The sequence below is a fragment of the Gallus gallus genome, chromosome 14 (assembly GCF_016699485.2).
Source record: "Gallus gallus isolate bGalGal1 chromosome 14, bGalGal1.mat.broiler.GRCg7b, whole genome shotgun sequence".
NCBI classification, from domain to species: domain Eukaryota; kingdom Metazoa; phylum Chordata; class Aves; order Galliformes; family Phasianidae; genus Gallus; species Gallus gallus.
In genome coordinates, this window is record NC_052545.1 from 9,175,701 (window position 1) to 9,193,946 (window position 18,246).

General features: G+C 38.5%; 1 protein-coding gene across 4 annotated transcripts in view; it reads right to left on the bottom strand.

The window, feature by feature from the left end:
- NUBP1 (nucleotide binding protein 1) overlaps positions 1 to 18,246 on the bottom strand; it is a 74,203-nt gene that overhangs the window by 47,449 nt on the left and 8,508 nt on the right. For all 4 annotated transcript variants that reach the window (XR_006931460.1, XM_046900654.1, XM_040647400.2 and 1 more), the window contains exon 3: positions 17,128 to 17,222. Coding sequence is in view for 3 of the 4 variants with exons in the window: in XM_046900654.1 (XP_046756610.1) it covers positions 17,128 to 17,222 (95 nt within the window). In the remaining variant the exon portion in view is untranslated. The remainder of the gene's footprint in view (positions 1 to 17,127; positions 17,223 to 18,246) is intronic.

Below are 18,246 nucleotides of genomic sequence, written 5' to 3' on the forward strand. Positions count from 1 at the left end.
TTTGAGAAGTACTCGGGCCCGTTTCAAAAACAACATCAAGAGTTTCTCAATACAACCCATACATCAGCATAATGAACTTAAACTATTCACTGGCCGGTCAATTTACAGCAGTAAGCGGAAACAAAAATCCAAGTTCAAAACCTCAAAGTTACTTTTACTATTACTTCCTTAAGTACACATGAAGACAGAAACATTTTATTATTGCATTATATTTGTTGTCTTAAAAAACATGAACTGCTTTTATTTCAAATAACTGCAGAGTTTCAAGAGAACCTGTTAGGGGAACTTAGATTCCTTAATGCCTGTTAGGAAATTTAGAACAGAAGAGTTGTGAGAATTCCCAGACTCACACAGTCACATTGTCCAGAAATATTTCAAAGCTATTTCTCTGCTCTAATCCATTGTTGATGTATCTAACATTGAGAAGATCTTCCTGAAACTTCTCCGTAAGTTACTAGGAAAGGCAAATGAAGGCATTCACTACCATGGGAAAGCACTCTACTAGGCTAGTCACCTTTACTGGATTAATTTCATCATTAATAAGCATGTGTCCTACTTGTGATTTATTAGAAGGTTTGAATCTATTACTTCTTCCTGAAAATTGAAATGGAATTCCATAAAAATGTTCTCCTTCTCCTGTAAGTTGAAAGGCAAGTAAGCCACAAACTGGAGTTAAAGGAGAACTGTTGCAGTGTGGGACTGGTCATTGATGGTCTCTGCTTTCACCCACCTCTGTAGCATAAACTCACAGTCAAGATATGTGAAGCTAGCCAAATCCTTGTGTGTTACTGTGCACTTTCCGCTAACTTGTAATTCTTTGCTCCTTTCACATAGTACACACATTTTGAAGTTGAGCCTTGTCACAATAGTTTCTACTGATAAGGACACATCTTTGTGGTTAAAGCATCAGAATGGAGAGTGGGAGTTTTTTCACATCCCTTCTCTATTATTCAGTGACTGTACTCTGGGTATCCGTTTACCAGTATGTAAGCTAACATATCTTTCACAAAGCTTGTGTGCTGACATTTCTTGGTGGATAAGACTCTGCAATGAACTTGATGTTTTATTCACTGACATTTCTCACTGGAATCACGTGACATAACTCTACATGTGCAGTTCTGTTCACAGTTTTCAATTCACAGTCCTCCCCCTTTTCCCCTCACAATTATATTGGCTTGGCTTCCATGCTGTGGGCTGTAGGGCTGTTGGCTTGCCAGAGAGGGAGCTGGGATGGGCTGCCTTTAATGAGCAGCAGATTTTATTTTAAATCCTTTTTGCACAGAATGCAAAGCCTTGAATGTTTTCCAGGAGTGTGGATTGTGCTGACTTTAGTGCTCAGAGCAATAAACACGGCTGTGCTTGACTAACAAATGTGGATGTGCAATTCTGCTGCACATTCACAACAGAGCAGTCAAAATTCACTGTCTACTGCATCAATAAAAGTAATGACACTGTAACTGCAACCATTACATATGGCCACCTGTGCTTCAAATGTGAATGAAGATTGGCCCTTTCGCTTAAAATATTGCACTTGAGTGTCTTTGTGTGGGGGTGTTTCTTTTATTTTTAAATAGTAGTTTCTTAGACTAGCAGCCAAGATTTCAAGTAGTTCCCACTACACAGATGACTAATAATCAAGGTGCTCCTCACTGAATTATGCAGTTCTCCCAGAAGGACATTCCCTTACGCTCAGGAGACACAGAGCGTGCCACTTTGCATCAGCAGCAGACAGCCTGGGAAAATACTGTTTGCCTGGCATCGTAGTACTTTAATTAAAAAAGTCTACAAATTCTGACGCCTCTAGGGATGTTAAATTTAGCTAAAAATCTAAATGTTAAATTACACCAAATTGGAATGCATAGCAGCATCTCCAAGTAAGATGCTGTGACGAAGGATATGGTAATGGCAAAATAAATAAATAAATAAAAGTTAAGCTGTGCCCAATCCAGGCAGTTTAAATCTGAGTTGGGAAAACAAGTTATGCCAATCCAGAGGGAGGGATTACCCATTTGCCTCATTTTGCTCTCTCACTTTTATGTCTAGGCAATACTAATGCCAAAGAAAATACTCAACTATAGCTGTCCACAGTCCCAGTATCATTGCTCATTTGACAATACTAAACAAGATCACAGCTTAGCTGGGGCAAAAGGAGACTGGCCAGGGACAGGGACTGTGGTAGCTCCCTCTGCAGTCAGTTTGGATCTTACTATAACTATTTCTTATCAAACCATCAGCCAGAGGAAAAAAGCAAATTGGCCTCAGGAAAGAGGTGCATTCTAGGTATGGGCACTGTCTCCTTTTGTTTATACCCACTTCTGCTGTAGATTGTCAGGCAGAGGACATTTGTCTTTTGCTGTATACAACACTATACTTTTCCAATTGTATGTGCTTAGCTTGCAAGTGTGAGAACAATATGTGGTCTTCAGGTTCAGATATTTTCCAGCCTTATCCTGTATGAAAACTTGTTGTGCCTCTCCTTTTTATTAATCCAGAGAAGTTTTGAGATTTCATACTATGATTGAAAAAAATATGGCATGGACTGAACAACACAAATAACTACCTACTTCATCATCACTGAAATCCAGTAGAGCTCACAACATCCTCAAGATAAGGAAGGCTGACTTTGTTTTGACTGGGAAGCAGTTTCCTTCCAGTAAAGCCCCCTATGAAATCTGTAAATGAGTGTTGCCTCAAAAGACTGTTCACTTTGCTTCTTGGAAATTAGCAGCTATGTTGAACTCGATACACGGGACCGAAGGAGAAATATGTTACAAGTAATTACATTTCTGTTCTGCATTACAATTCATTTTCCTACAGTTTTGCTTCAATTGTACAGGTACATTCTGTACACTCCTTTGGTAAGGATGGCCTGCTTTGAAACACAGCTACTCACTGCATGTAGCAGGGGTTACAGCTCTGAATAGGTTTCTTATTCAAAGCCCAACACTGCCATTAAGAATGGACACAGCCACAGCCACACTTCACCTTCATGCCTATGTATCTGAACTTTCCCTTTAAAATCCTCAAAAAGAATAAAATTCAACAATTGTTGATAAGATTACATCAGTATTAGCCTTTACTTAAACAGCAGAACAAAACGGAGGGAAAAGCCACCAGCAGAATTTAAATGGACAGAGCAGAACACTCATTTGGAAGGAGAAGATAAAAAAATGTATGAGCTTTCAGAAATACCCAGAAAGCTGGTAAATGCTTAAAACACACAATTCCCACTAGGTTTCCATGGAAGATTTTTAATATTACAAAACATAAAAGTAAACATTTTAGTTATATTCCACCACGGCTTCACTTAAGCTCTCTGTGTTAGGTCACTTCACAGATGTTACAGAGTCACGCTATGGGTGATGCAAGGCCAGTGTGAAATCCAGGAGAGTCCAAAATCATGACCTGCTGGTTACTTGCACTTACTGTTTACCTTGGTTTTCCTTGTGCCAAAATACGTAATTCTTGTTTACAGTATATGTCAGTCTGGCATCCACAAATCAACCCTGGATCTGGTAAACCCACCTAAGTAAATTTTCCATTTGATGTGGCTGCCTCTTGGGAATAAAAGCAAAGCCAAGTGACTGGGTTTCAAGAAGTTTCTTTCCAAAGCTAACTGGCTTTGCTGACTGTGGCAGAAGACTGCCCCGGAGGGGTCTGCAAGAGGAACTAATTGAGACTGTGGCACCAAAACAAACCAGGATGTCTGCAACAGTGGTGGGAAGACATTGCCATTAGGATCTCCACCTCTGGTATACTTTCAAAACTTTTTATTGCATAATACAGGGAAAAAAAAAAAAAAAAGGCTTGTAATGCAACACCTGCAACACCAGCGTTTTAATAATGACTCCCCTCAAATGTTCTGTATTAGTGATGAAACTCAACTCTCACTGAAGCATGCTGGTAGAATGGGAAGAACTGCACGACCTCTTTTTTGTGTAAACCATCACTTTCCACTAAATCAGTGATCAAGATCACAGAGTAAGATCGAATATTTCACATTTATCAGCAGTACAGGTTTCCCTTCCCTCTATATGCTCTCAATGTACTTTGTATGCCACCTGAAGACCTAGCAATTACCTATCCATCAGGGCCAGGAAACTCTCGAATATTCCCGCTGTTGCTTGCACTTGCCTAGAATCAGCAGCTACAGGACCACTGACATCTTAGTGTGTCACATACTTCTAATAAATAAATAAATTAGGCTCACAAACTTGAAGCAATCTGGATGCACTCCCACTCCACGGCTTCCAAAACTACCTATGTTAATGGACTGCATTAGAATTACTAATTTTAATTATTCTTTATACAGATACATGTTGAAATATTGGCCTCAGCCCAGTAAGAAACACTGTCCATTTTCTCCATTGATAACATCCCCTTGGGGGAATGTTCTGGAGCTACTACTGCACTGATCAAAGTGGTGCAGAAACAAGCCCCAAATTAGGTGAAACAAGCAAACAAAAATCATGCTGATGCACATGCAAGGCTGAACGTGAATCTCATTACCTATGAAGAAGCATAACCTATGAAGCATTAAGTAATCAGTCTCACTTTGCCTTCAAAGGAAGAACTCAAGTGCATTAGCATCTGGAGTTATCTCTGAGAAGCTTGTAATTTGCACTGCATAACATTCCGATATTCTGAGGATCAATATGCCATGGATTATCTACTCAGAAGATGCTGAGTAATGATAGATCTACAATCTCTAGAGCCCTTCATATAAATCTTTCCTTCAAATATCCTGTTGGCAGAGCTTTCCACCCATGGTGGCTGAAATCAGCAGATGTAAGGAGGGCATATCTGCAACCTGATCTCAAGACAGGACCTTTCATGTTCCGTGGGTGGGCCTCAGCAGTGTATGTTCCTAACAAACTAGACAGCATTAGATAAACAGTTCTAAACTGAAAACGTTGAGGCAGCTAAGTCACAATGCCAAAGAGTGCAAACCCTACGTAAGTCTAAATCCAGCAGTTGTGCCTTTTGCTTTCTGTCCTCCTGACATTTCTAACTTTGGCTGACAACGTTTCCTTTGGGAATCTAGAAAAAACACACAAATCCCAGCTGCAGTGATGCACTTCCTCTTGGTTAAACAGGCAAATAGAACTAGACCTGCTTCCTTAACACTGGTGAAAATCCAGATGAACTTCTCTAGATTTCATTAGTTAATAGGTAAAGGTGTTATAGTGGAAATAAAAACCCACTGCAAGGCTCTATTTATAACAAGACTCAGACTTGTAGGAGATATTCTTAGACATCAGGGAGACAAAACAGCAGTAACAACTCTCACCCTGAGAGTTGTAAGGAACATCAATTTGTTAAATGCCACAGCATGTTTAAACTCATTTCTTTTTGGAATTCTCATAGAGGAAAAAACATTTACTATTTGTTAGAAGTGCATAATTTAATTCTTGTCATTACCCCCCCCCCTCCCCCCCCATTAGTTGAGTTTTCTATAGAATGGTATGCAAAATTCTACCTGCTTGATTATATTAAGCCAGACTCATATAAGATGATATTCTGGCCCAGAATTCAAGAGAAACAGATTTTAAAAGCCTTTCGACAACAAAGAGGTAGTGCTTGTTTTCTGAGCCATTATAGATTCAAGACACAAAAGGAGTAAAAATGTGTTAGTCCTGAAAACCAGGGATTGACAGACTACACTAGGTGGCACTGCTACACATGGCTTAAGTTTCTTTATTGGGGGTTCAAATTAAGCTTTGTTTTTGAACAAATACCTGTATTAAGTTTAGAAGGGAAGTGTTCTAAGGGAGCTTTGGCAAGTAGCAAGGAAGTTCTCTTTGCTCTCACGTAATTACAGGCAGTTTCTGCCATGAAGTTATTACCCAGAAACTGGCCAGTAGGAGTCTTGATAATGATGCTGTTCCCTCCTTCAGGAATAGTGTAAGTGCTGTTTAAGCCAGTCCTTCAAAAGGTACACACACAGCCTCATAAGCAAACATCACCACTATGGTGCACATGGGAGCCCAATCATTGGTGCTGACGGGAAAACTTGACCTGAAAGACCTGGACACTACCAAAAATACAAATGGCAGAACACTGACAGCACTTCAGAAGCTGTCTGGGTTAAGAAGACTGACAAATAAGACATCTTTATGGCACAGTCTAAATGATGAGTTAATTTAGATATCTACTTTTAACATTATTCAAAAGTTATTACTGCATTATTTGTTTTCTGCAGTTTATAACTAAGCAGCCGTTACTCATTTCATTTTTTTGCCTACTGCTACCACCTAGTAGGACACTGAACAGTTACCAAAAAATAGGACAAAATAGCTGGCAAAGAGGATAGTTGCAGGCATATGAGTGTTGTTTATTTTCATTCACAGCTCTGTATAGTACACAGCAAGACACAAGGCTAAATGTCTGCGATTTCACTCATCCATTCAGTCTAATTCATTGATAACTTTAATTGGCTGAATACTTCTTGGCATCACAGCCTCATGAGTGGGTGTGGGCTGCATAGCCACTCAAAAACAGGATGCTCACCTTTCTTCTTTATAACAGTTAGGTAGCAGGTATTCCAACCACCTTTTACTCTTAGAAAATCAGAAAGAGAGGTAAAGTCTGCTAGAACTATCTGCAACCATCTGCCCAGCAAAATAACATGCAGATCCAGAACTCTGACACTGATAACTTCATCTTCTCCAGTTTTTCCTGAGTGAAAAGACACTGAAACTAAAATGATCACAGCTTAAACCAGTGAGGCTTTATTTACAAACACAAGAAGTCCTGACACTAGAGGCTGTTTAAACTTGTGCCATGTCATGATTTTCCACCAGAGTAAGCTTTCAGTGCTGACAGCTTCAGCCGAAGATAAAATACATGAAGCAGTTTCATGAAAAGAAGTAAAAACATTGTGTTGTCATCATGCCTTTTAGCCAACAGCTTGCTCATACTGGACTGAAGAAACCACATTCAAATTCTCTCCAGCTTTACAATATCAAAAAGAAACAGTGACAAACCTTCTGCCTCATTTTTAAGTAAATGCTGAGGTTCTAGAGATTACGAAGCCTCTAATTGTTTCTGCAAACTAAATACCAAGACATGGATGCCATTACAGAAAGTTCAAACAAATAGCTAGAACCATACATGTAAAAAGGAGAAGCAAGAGTAATGGCTCTATGTAATTTAATTTTTGTGCCACATCTAGCAACATTATTATTCATTAAATCTCACAGAGCCCTTGCTGCTCAGAATCCTGTAATACTATATGCTATACTAAATGGGACTGTACCTTGAGCTATGCTCACATCTTGTTAACTTGTCCACTTGGAGCTCACTGCATGTAGAGTTAAGGCATCACCACTTTGGCACATCCCTTCTCATTTCAGCATAAATATCAGGTTCTGTGCATCTAAAAATGCCACTCAGAGTTTAAGATGATAATTTTTTGGCAACCCTGCAACCCAGCACCTAATAGTCTGGCTTTCATGTACTGAATATCAGTAGGCTTTGGCCTGAACTATTTTTAATACTAAACCTTCTTAGGAAGACTTTGTATTGCCATACAATGAAAAAGATTTGAATTCTTTCCTCCTCTTCACTATATGCACAAAGGCTTGATAAAGTTGGTTGTGGTTATTATTACACAACTTTTGATTGGCAGCCAATAGTTGTTCAAATGAAACAATTGAAGAGTGCCAATAAAACTCCTGTTTCTCCTGACTGGAGAGGAGCAGAGCAAGCAGGGCATACTGCATTTTGAGGAGAAAGTGAGTTTATCTTGCAGAAGAACAGAGTTTCTGAATTTGGAATTGCTAATGGCCAAACTCTTATTTCATTCTAAGCTTCAAGATTTTTAAACTAATATAGAAAACATGGAAACAGAAGAATTAGTAAGTCAAGAATCTTCTCATAAACCCAAGGAAGACTGAAAGGCTGGGATTAATTCTGTTTTTGTGTCTATAGAAAGTTACACTTCTACCTTGTTGAGGACTTCAGAACAGCCACATTTATTTATGAAGAACCCCACAAGAAAGATTTCTATGACTTACAGAAAAAGTGTAGCACTTTATAGGATTCTCATTCATCTGTGATAATTATCAGCATTTCTTTAGAATATCCTTTGAAATCTTCTCCACATACAAACATTTTACAGTGCAGCAGAAGAATCTTGCTATCCAAAGAATTTACTGTCAAACAAACATAAAGTAATTTCTTTTTCTTTTACTTAAAGCTATTTTTTCTCGGTATAAACAAAATGTCAGTGTCAGTATGTAAGGATACCTTTTTTCTTCCACGCTAATATATTCACCATCTTTTCCCAGAGAAAAAGAAAATAAACCACAAAACCAAAACCTTAATTTGTGAATTTTAGCGAGAACATAAAAATCTTTTCTTTCTTGTTTTGAATATAGTAGAACAGGAATGAAGATCTTGGCAACAAAACATCTTCACCAAAGTGAAGCGCTAAAGCACTAAAAGACAGTTTATAGTTGTCCCTTGCTCAAAGAGGGGCTAGCAGACACTGCTACACAAAACACTAATTAGTGAGACTGCTGAAATTTAATTCAAATTTCATGATCAGAACAGGAAGCAACAAACTGAAAGCAGACATACCTGCTCAAGTCAGCTTTTAAAACTCTTTAGTTTTGATTTCAAGTGTGTGACTTTGTATTTATCCAGGATAGAGGAAAAAATTCAATGTCTTACGGAAAACTGCAAAATGGAAATACTGAAATCTATAAAACAGCTCTCTGGCAGGTCCTCCGGACAGTGAGTCTAAAACTATTCCAACCAATTGCATCTTTCTTGGAAAGCAGAAAGAATCAAGCAGTCCTAAATTATCAAGCATATTCTACCACGTGACTTCAATTAAGAGGAAAAACTGCAATAGTTGTTACCTCTTTGAACTTGGAAACTAGCATTGTCAGAAAATGTTGGCATCTTCAGCTTCTGATCGTGTGATGGAGTCTAAAAGTAGAGAATTAAACTCTGAAGGCATCGTATTTCATTCCCTAAGATGATGCCAGGTGATTGCATACTAGCCTGTTCTCTTTGCATCCATTTAGATACAACAGAGGTGCTGCAAAGCCTTTTATTTTATTTTATTTTTTTAATAGATGACATGAAAGGAAACAGATGTCTATGATGGACTACTCTAGAATGCCAAATGGTCTCAGAGGCTGAATGTTTAGGGGTAAGGTAAAACATGAATTAGGCCAATCTGGTCATTCCATCCCTACATGACAACCAAATGGCTGGCAAACACCAGGCATATGCTAGGGGTGGCAGTACAGGAATTTGAACCAGAGGAGTTACCTATGCAGTACACAGTCTCAGTTGTGTCCTGAAGGATGTTTAATAGTTAAGAAATGAAACAAATTCAGTAGGACAGAGGAAGATCTGCAAGTCAGGAGGCAACATTGCCAGCAGAACTGCAAACCAAGACCTGAGGTTTGCAGTTCACTGGTCAGAAGTAGATGTAATGACAGTTCTCTCCTTCAACCACTAAGAATTCTTCCTTGTTAAAAAATGCCAAGAGTATATTTTGTTCCCACAAAATTATTTGAATTTTCACAAGTCAGTGTTTTCCCTCCTGTACTTTATGTAAAGCAGTCATTTTAGGTAAAGCCATTAGCAGAATCCCCAGAAGAGCTCATATTAATATACCACCACAGGTTCAAGGTCTGAAAGGCAGTAATGCAGTCTTCAAGATATCAAAGAAACAAAATCCTGTAATTCTTTGTATTGCATATAAAATTACATACTACTTACAAAAAGTGTTTTATATATTTTCATCTACTGGATAAGCCCACATGGATGGCTTCCTCACATTCATGGAAAGCAAGAATACACAGCAGTACATGAGTAAGTTTCCACTTATGAAAAGAGAAAAAAAAGCTATCTTTCCATGACAGAAGAAAGGAGAGAATGAGGGGAGACAGGACACAAAAAACCCAGAGATCACAAAAAAGACGAATTAAAATGTTTGCCATCCTCAACCCCATTAGCACAACAAAACATTTTCTAAAACTGGGAACCCGTTTGCATCAAAACTGCATTTGTTTATGCAGGAGTTTGTATTCCAATATCTACTGGCACATGCAAATATTCCATTCAACAGTAAAACTACGGCAGCATTTTAGTACAGGGCTCAGTACTGAAAGATTGCTTTTCACCTGGCTGTACTACTGGTTGTGGGTCTGAAATAAGGTCCTCAAGGCAGAATGTCTCTGCGAGATTGTTTTTGTCACAAGCAAACACTACAACATCACCACTACCATTCTGGATATGTAGATCTGCAGACTGTAGTAGAATGTAATAATCTGTAGACTGCAGCAATGCAGTAAGTTTACAAAGCAACAACTCTGTCTTTGGAAGGGTGGAGAGGGTTGCAGATTCTAAAGGAGTCTATCATCTTTACAGTTAGCCATTAGGAGAAAATAAAAACACAGCATTCCAATGGTACAAACTCTTCTTTCTTCATTATGGATTTAATTATTAGTATAGAGTGATACAGGGGCAGATGGGGCTTCCTTCACCATAGGTGGTCTTCTTTGAGCACAGTGTTTAAGTGCACAGTTCCCTACCACCAGTTGGTAAAGGCAGGTTTCCCAGCAAAGATAAACAACTCAGCACAAGGCAGCTCAGCTCCCATGCGGCCACACCTTGCACCTGGCAGAGCTGCAGGCACTATCAAAGCAGGCATAAAATAACCCACACCAGAAAGCCTGTTTCTCACCTGTCAGGCTGGTTTTAGGTACACATGAAGGAGGAGGGTGAGGGAACGGCTCTCCAACACCAGCACTTCAATGAGTTCACTCAGTCCCCACATTTAGAATTTATGTTTTCATAACACAAGTGATTCAACATTTTGAGATTTAGTTTATTATTCTGTGCCTTGACTTACAGCACATGCTTGCAATAACCTTCTTTGAACAATGCTACAAGAAGTGCAGAGTGCTTAACTTGTGCTAGACAAAAGGAAAGAGAAGGAGACTGCAATGGACAGCTACAGGAAAACTGGAAAATAATCTGGAAGTGGATGCTTCTATCACTTACGGCATAGAAAAAAAGAAATAGTCCAAAGAGTAACAACCAATATTTTGAATAAAGATGAGAGCTTGCTGTAGTTCTGGGTTAGATGGCAGATTAAATGAAAAGATGCATATCCCCAAGTCCCCTGCTCCTCCCCTGTGACATGTCCATGAGTTCTGATGCCAGTTCCAACCTCTTGAAGCAGTCACTGAGTACTGCCAATCAGCCATAGCAATCTGTAAGTGATTGTGAATATTCTGGAACAACAGACAACATGTTTATTGACAGTTGCTTACTTTAGAACTTTTGTTTTGCTGCAAGCGAAAGCTTTAATCTCAATTGCCAAACACTGACAGGGTAAGGCAGATGAGAAGGCCTTGCATCACAGGAAAAAGCTTTTATCTTCCACAAATGTGACAGTCAAAAGTTTCAGGGGATAAAAAGCACCAATGTAATCTTTCTAAGACTGAAAAAAACTTAAAATATCAGAAATGAAGAGATTTTGGGATCTCAAGCTAAGCACTCTAAACTGTGCACGTTAACATAGCATCAGGTAATCTTCTGTGTTCTTGCAGTGGCTATTATAATAAATTACATTTTGGGATTACAGAATACAATATCCAAATCCTACATCTTTGCCTTCTGTTTCCTGTGAAGAACACTGCAGAAATAAGCACGTTATAGGAGTGGCTGAAAGCCTCAGTGTGGCTAATATACACAAGGGGATGAAACATTGTACAGTACTGGCTGACAGTATACAACAGATTCCGTATGTGCAACACTGAAGTGGTTGGAAAAAGTGAATCATCTTGTACAGAATGTGATGCGCAATTGAGGGCATTTAAAACACACAAACATGGAGTCAAAACGTCACAACAGCCCTCACTCATAGATGGACTCTTATTTGTGGAAAGAAAATGCTTTCTTTAAAGCACGTTTTTGTCAATATTGTACTTTTTGTCTTACTGGGGTGTCTGAAGTCATTGTTGCTACCAGGTGTAAGTACTAATTAGCAAATGCACATTGCTGCCATACACCAGCATGCTTTGGGCTGAAGATGCTAAACTGACACTGTACAGTATTTTGTGGTTTGCAAAAAGAGAGATAAGAGCTCTTGCTGTGCATGTTTTGATTAAGTGAGAGCCTGAAGCAAGCAGTAAGGTCAGCTAACTCCGAAGATGAAGCTGATTTTTAAAGTGCTGATAGCAGTCCTAGCAAATCTTCTCGTTTATAGTAAAGCCTCACTGGAGAAAATGAGTAGTGTTGTATACCTCAAAGGACTCACTGTCTCCTTTCATTCCTACTTCAGTGCTGCAGGTTCCTTTTCACTCCTTGTTTACCCAGGGGCAACTGCCAGAGCCAGTTCAGCTCCTGGTCCTGCAGGCAAGGTGGGGAGGCGCTTGAGTTGTCCACTGAGCCAGTTTAAGGGCATTTATCTGGACTGAATTTCAGCAGCTGTTATTAGCACTTTGCTTCTGGGCTGTAACTAGTGAGGCAAGGAGTCAGCAACTAACCTATGCAAACTTGAGAGGAAGGGGAGTCAAACAAATACTGTAGGTTAAACACGAGGGGAACTGAGCAATTAAATGAGGATGCTGTTATTGAACATGTACAGACAAACTGAGGAAAGCATTCGCTGTAGCAGCAGCAAGGTTGTACATAACTAAAACAGGAATAGTGAGAAGAAAATGTGGGAATATTTTCTATGATATAACTTAAGAGACTACAAAATAGGCTCACAATGAAAGGAAAAGAAGCTGCTTAATATGGTTCACTCAGACTCAAAGCACTCAAAGACTCCAAATCTTCTTAAACTCTAGTGCAGTCTTTCCAATACATTGAGAAGAACAAAATTACTTTTAGTCACATATGTGAAACAAGCTAGTTTGAAGATGGCTAGATCATGTAAGTAAAGATAATATATGAAGAAGAAACTTAATGCAGCTCTTGGTTCATTCATATTCATGCCCTTCTGGGGCATAAGTAGAAAGCTGCTCTTACTGGGTTGAGTAGAACCCGTTCAAATTAAAGGCAGAATACCAGGTACATTGAATACTAACTAGATTTAAAAAATAAAAAAGTAATATCTTCAATACTGAAAGGGCAGCTTTGTCCTAAGCCACATTCACAGAGTTTGAATAATAGGTAGTCATGTGGCTAACAAAATGAGACATGAGTAAAGAGGAAGAGAATGTCTTTTGGGATGATGATTGGAGGTACTTCTATGCAACAGCAGCCTCTTGGGCAGGACAAGTAGTGCAGCATCAGACAGATGTCATTAGCTCTGATGCAGAGCCCAGTGGGAGGAACTAAGACACAAAAAGTCATCATTCAATTTGTACTGTGTTCAAAGCAGACAATGCTTGTTACAACAGAGAAATGCACCTAGAAACAGAAGTTTGCATGCTGGGAGCCAATGCTACATTTTCTTAAGATGTGGTAAAAAGTTCCCCAGGGGCTTCTGCAATGACATCCTGAACTGGATGAAGAATCCTAAGACAGAGAACATCAATGGATGAGAGTAATGGGAAAGCTCAGATGAGAACACAGTGGATGAATGACTCAACCCAAGAGACTCTACATATTCTTTCAGGAACAATTTAGAAATCCCATAGAGCTTTTGAACTGCTCGAGCAATTTAAAAGCTAAGAATAGAATCTTGCTACATCCCACCAAACCCACAACCATTTGCACCTACAAAGCGTTGTTAGGTCCATATTTTCACAACAACTAAGGCTGTTTTGATCTGCAAACTACAATGGCTTCCACATACCAGAAAGGCCTATAAGGACAAGACCTTTATCTTCCAGCACCTTCTGCAGAGCAGCACTCCAGCTGAGATTGGAGCAGTCCTGCAAGGTTGTAGGAAAGTAGAGAAACAGGCTAAATTGTCCTGCTTGTACAGAGGAAATAAAACAGAGTGACTGAGAAAATATAGAAAGAGCTTATACCTTTTGACCAAATAGAAGGGTAAGAAGGCAAAGAATCCCTTCCTTCCTTCTTTCCAGCTAGAGAAACAACCAAATAGCAACAGTGAATTTTTTGGTTAACCAGTTTATCTGAGTATGAATAGTTCTAAAATAAGCATTACAAAATAGGCAGAACTTTGAAAATGATATAACCACTTTGGCTTTGGAATGGGAAGAAAGTTGGCCTTTCAGAGGTTAAATTAATAGTAGTACTAACTGTAGTATAACTGACTGCATGTTAGCAGCATTGCTAAAAGCAGGTGTTTTACTCTGGTATTTAAATATTTTAAATTTTGATATTTATTGCACTATTAATGACCAGATTGAATGCCATTACAGTCTGATTTTCTAGCAGTACTCTTCCTTTCAGTCTGTGTACGCAAACTGGCCTTATGTCCTTGAAGGAGGTGGATATTGTGAGATGTCTCATTCACTAGCCAACAACTTCATCATAAGGGCAGAAAGTGGAAATTACTAGAAAACAAAACAAAACAAACAAACAACAACAAAAACAAACAAACAAACAAAAAAACCCCAACCAAACTATTTCATGCCCTACTTTATTATTTATTCCCTGTATCGTCTAATCTCTTCCAACATCTGCTCAACAATGCAGCCTGTCTGACAGCAGCTGGCAGACACAAAAGCAGACTGGGCATTACGTAGCCTTGTTATCTAGGGGGAAGTTCTGTTCTGTGATCTCTTCTTGGGGCACTTCTCTCTCTGTACCCCTCCAGCATTAAACATGATATGGTGCTCCTGGGATTTTGTTTCTGTGAGCAATTTCTATCGACCGAATTATGGAAGACTGGTAGTACTCATACTGTAGATCTACACTATCTGTATCTTTAGTGAACACACATTATAAACATGTGCATGTAGTGCTTATGTGTCCATACTGTTCATGGATTGTGGTTTATCACTGATGAGTTCACAGTTCTTTGCAAACAATCACTCCGGAAAAAAGAAAGAATGTGACAGGAAGAGGAGAGGAAAATCTGTAGTATAGTAGATGCACCAGCTAAATAATTCAAGAGATTCTGGAACAGACCTGTCAGCGGACAAGGGTTACTGTGGAAGTGCACTGCAAGCAATTTAAACTTACTTAACAAAGATTTGTACATGTTTCTTTACAAAAGGCATTCTTACTTTTATGCTGAGATGATGTCCGGCTCTCCACTATGAGTGGCTAGAGATCTTGTGCATTCAGTGACTTCTTAAATCATTAATGCACTGAAAAATGTTTGCTAAGCAGTAAATCTCTTCAAAGAGGGATTACTGTTATCATCCAAAGGTTGAACATGACAGTCCCTAAAGAATTTTAACACCCTTCCTGTGAATTTAAACTGCAGATTGCAGACTGCTTCACTGTTTGCTCTTCAAACAAAATGGCAGATGGATAGTTAGCAGTCACAAACAATTGAGGCATATGAAGAAAAATTACTGAATGATATTCAGGACCATGCTCTTGGTTAATGTAAGTTTATTAAAGCATAGAAAAGACTTTTCAATGTTTTTCAACAAAAACATCTGATTCTTATGAGCTCTGCTTAACTCATTGTAGTTGTTCACGTTGAATGTTCTGAGATAAAGGGAGTAAAGACAGTTCCATACCACATTATCAAAAAGGTTATTTTTTTCTCTCTGTAAATTTATCAATAGAACATGTTGGAAAAACAACTTACAGTAACACATAAATAGTTTCATAGTAGTTACTAATAAATGGTATCACCAATGTAAAACATCCAAAGGTAATTCCGAAAAACGATTAGTGCATCAATTCACTACAAGCACCACTATGCTTGCCAAAATCACCCATAAATTTTGTTGTGACTTCCATGTTCATCAGCTTTCCACAGACTTGCATGCAAAAGTGTGAAAACTGTGTTGTTTTACATATACCTTACCTATTGTATGAGGTGAAAACAAAGTGCTGCTACTAGATGAAATAACCACATGTACTGCATAAACTATGAATACGAAGTCACAGAGGAAAATGAGAAGGTAGTTTTATAGATAAAGTTAACAAACACTGTAGGAGATAATTTACTGTCTGTGACTTTCTATCTTAGCATATCCACATTCACTTGCTCATAAAAAACTACAGTGCATCAATGTTTCCTGCCGTACAGCTAAGCACGTGAGCATTACTAATCTCTTTCCAGTTCTTTGAAAAAATGCTGAAACTGTAAATAGAGGATGAAACCTTATTTTTTCCTTCTTTATACTGTTTATATATCCCTCGACATTAGGTCAACACCAGTGTACCAAGTTACCTTCTTATGTCTGCTCTTAGTTGAGACTATTCTTATGTCTCAACTTCCCCTTTGCTTTGTGCTGTTTAAATCTCGATCTACTCTAAAAATTTTCTTCAGATGTTACACTTGCATTTCATGATTTATACTTTTGCTCACCATGCTTGTCTATGGACCAAATAGGAGCAATCAAAATGCATAAACTTTAATAAAACAGAAATATTATCTCACCATGATAAATTGACGGATTCAACTCAGAAAGACTGAGCCAAACAGGTCTTACGTAACACTCTTCTAGCACTCTCATGATAACATATGGCCCTGTGCCACAGGGAGCTCTTTTCAAGAGTATACTATTACATACATAAAGAAACAGAGCTTTAGATTATGAATTTATACATAACTGGGAGGAAGATAATCTTATTGCTGTTGTGCAATTGGGGGCTATAATTTCTTCATGCCTAAGACATACTGTAGGTTATACAAAAATATAAACTATCATATATCCTGAATGGTTTATATTGGATATTATTCTCTTCACATAGAGATTTCCAGAACATAGGTCCTTCAGCTTCACAGATCTAAATTCCTAGAGTAACCTCTGCTCATGTGAACACACTAAAGTTGAAATAGCAGGAAACGGTTGACACATACTGTTCACATTCTAGGAATGGCTGCCATTTTTAGAATTTTCAGCTTCCTGATATCTGTAATGATTCACTTCTCTGCATCTAAACCCTAGCTAAATAGAGAACTAATGAAATAAATATGTTCTTTGATCCTGAAAACTAGACATTGCCAGGAAACCTCGTGGCAGCCTCACTACCAGATACGCTCTGGTGAACTGCATAGAAAAGCGTCATGCAGCTCACTCTTGCAGGTGCTGCAGTGCTACTCACCAGACACAGCTGCTGTGGCACCACGCTCTCATCTGGCTTCCCTGCTTCTCCCTCCTTGTTTCACATTTCATTGTGCAGGATATTTTGCATGCATCCTACAAAAAAGTATTTGTTTAAGCTGGTCAAAAATAGGGTAACAGGAATTCTAATAACTGCCTACAACTCTTTAAAATAGATTTATGAGGACATTGGAGCCAAACTCTCCTTCAAAATGCTAAACAACATAGCAAAGGTTATGACAAGGACAACAAATGGCAGCTCTAAGGTTTCAGATTGGATATTAGGAAAACCTGCTTTATCAGAAGGGTAATACAGCACTGTCATGGGCCAAGAGAGAGGCGATGGATTTCCACCCTCAGAGGATTTAAATAACTAGACAGTCTTACCTCTGTTTTCCAACCAACATTTTTTTTGACTCTATCATTCTTCAGATGCAAGTAAATCTCAGATCACCATGAAAATTAAATGTGCTACAGTAAGAACCATATCAGTTCAATGGAAATAATTATAACCACTGTCTTCAAACATTCACAGAATTCATCACAGACAGGCTGGTAAAGCTTCATAAGAAAATTGGATGGCAGGTAAGTGCAAAGTCCAGTTTATAGGTAAGAAGTGATGTGACTAGCAAAGCTTTACAAAAAGAGTAAATCTAACAAAGCCTATGCAGTCTTGAGCTAAGAGAATAGTTCACCTCAAAAAAAAAAAAAAGTAAAAAAAAAAGTAAAAAAAAAAAAAAGTGCCCTTTTACCAAGCTTTTAAGTTTCAGAACAGGTTCAAGAAATGACCTTGACCCATTTGGTAAGTCTACAGGCTAAGTACATCCAGTGAGTTACAAAACCCATTTGGAAACGTGAACTCCTGTTATTCCTTTCCTGAAGAAATAATTAGGATTTTATCTGCTATTAATTATTTTTGAATATGCACTCACAAAGAAGCTTTGTGCAAGAACAAAACTGAGATACAGGGTCTCTCCATAACTGAAAGAGGAAGAACTGCAAGCCTAGATGTTATTGAGAATACACTTTTCCACACAGAGGATTGTAAACACTGCCCTACGTGATGTTTTAACCACAAAGAAAAGAAAACAACACAGTTTAGATGGAATTCTTAAAAGGA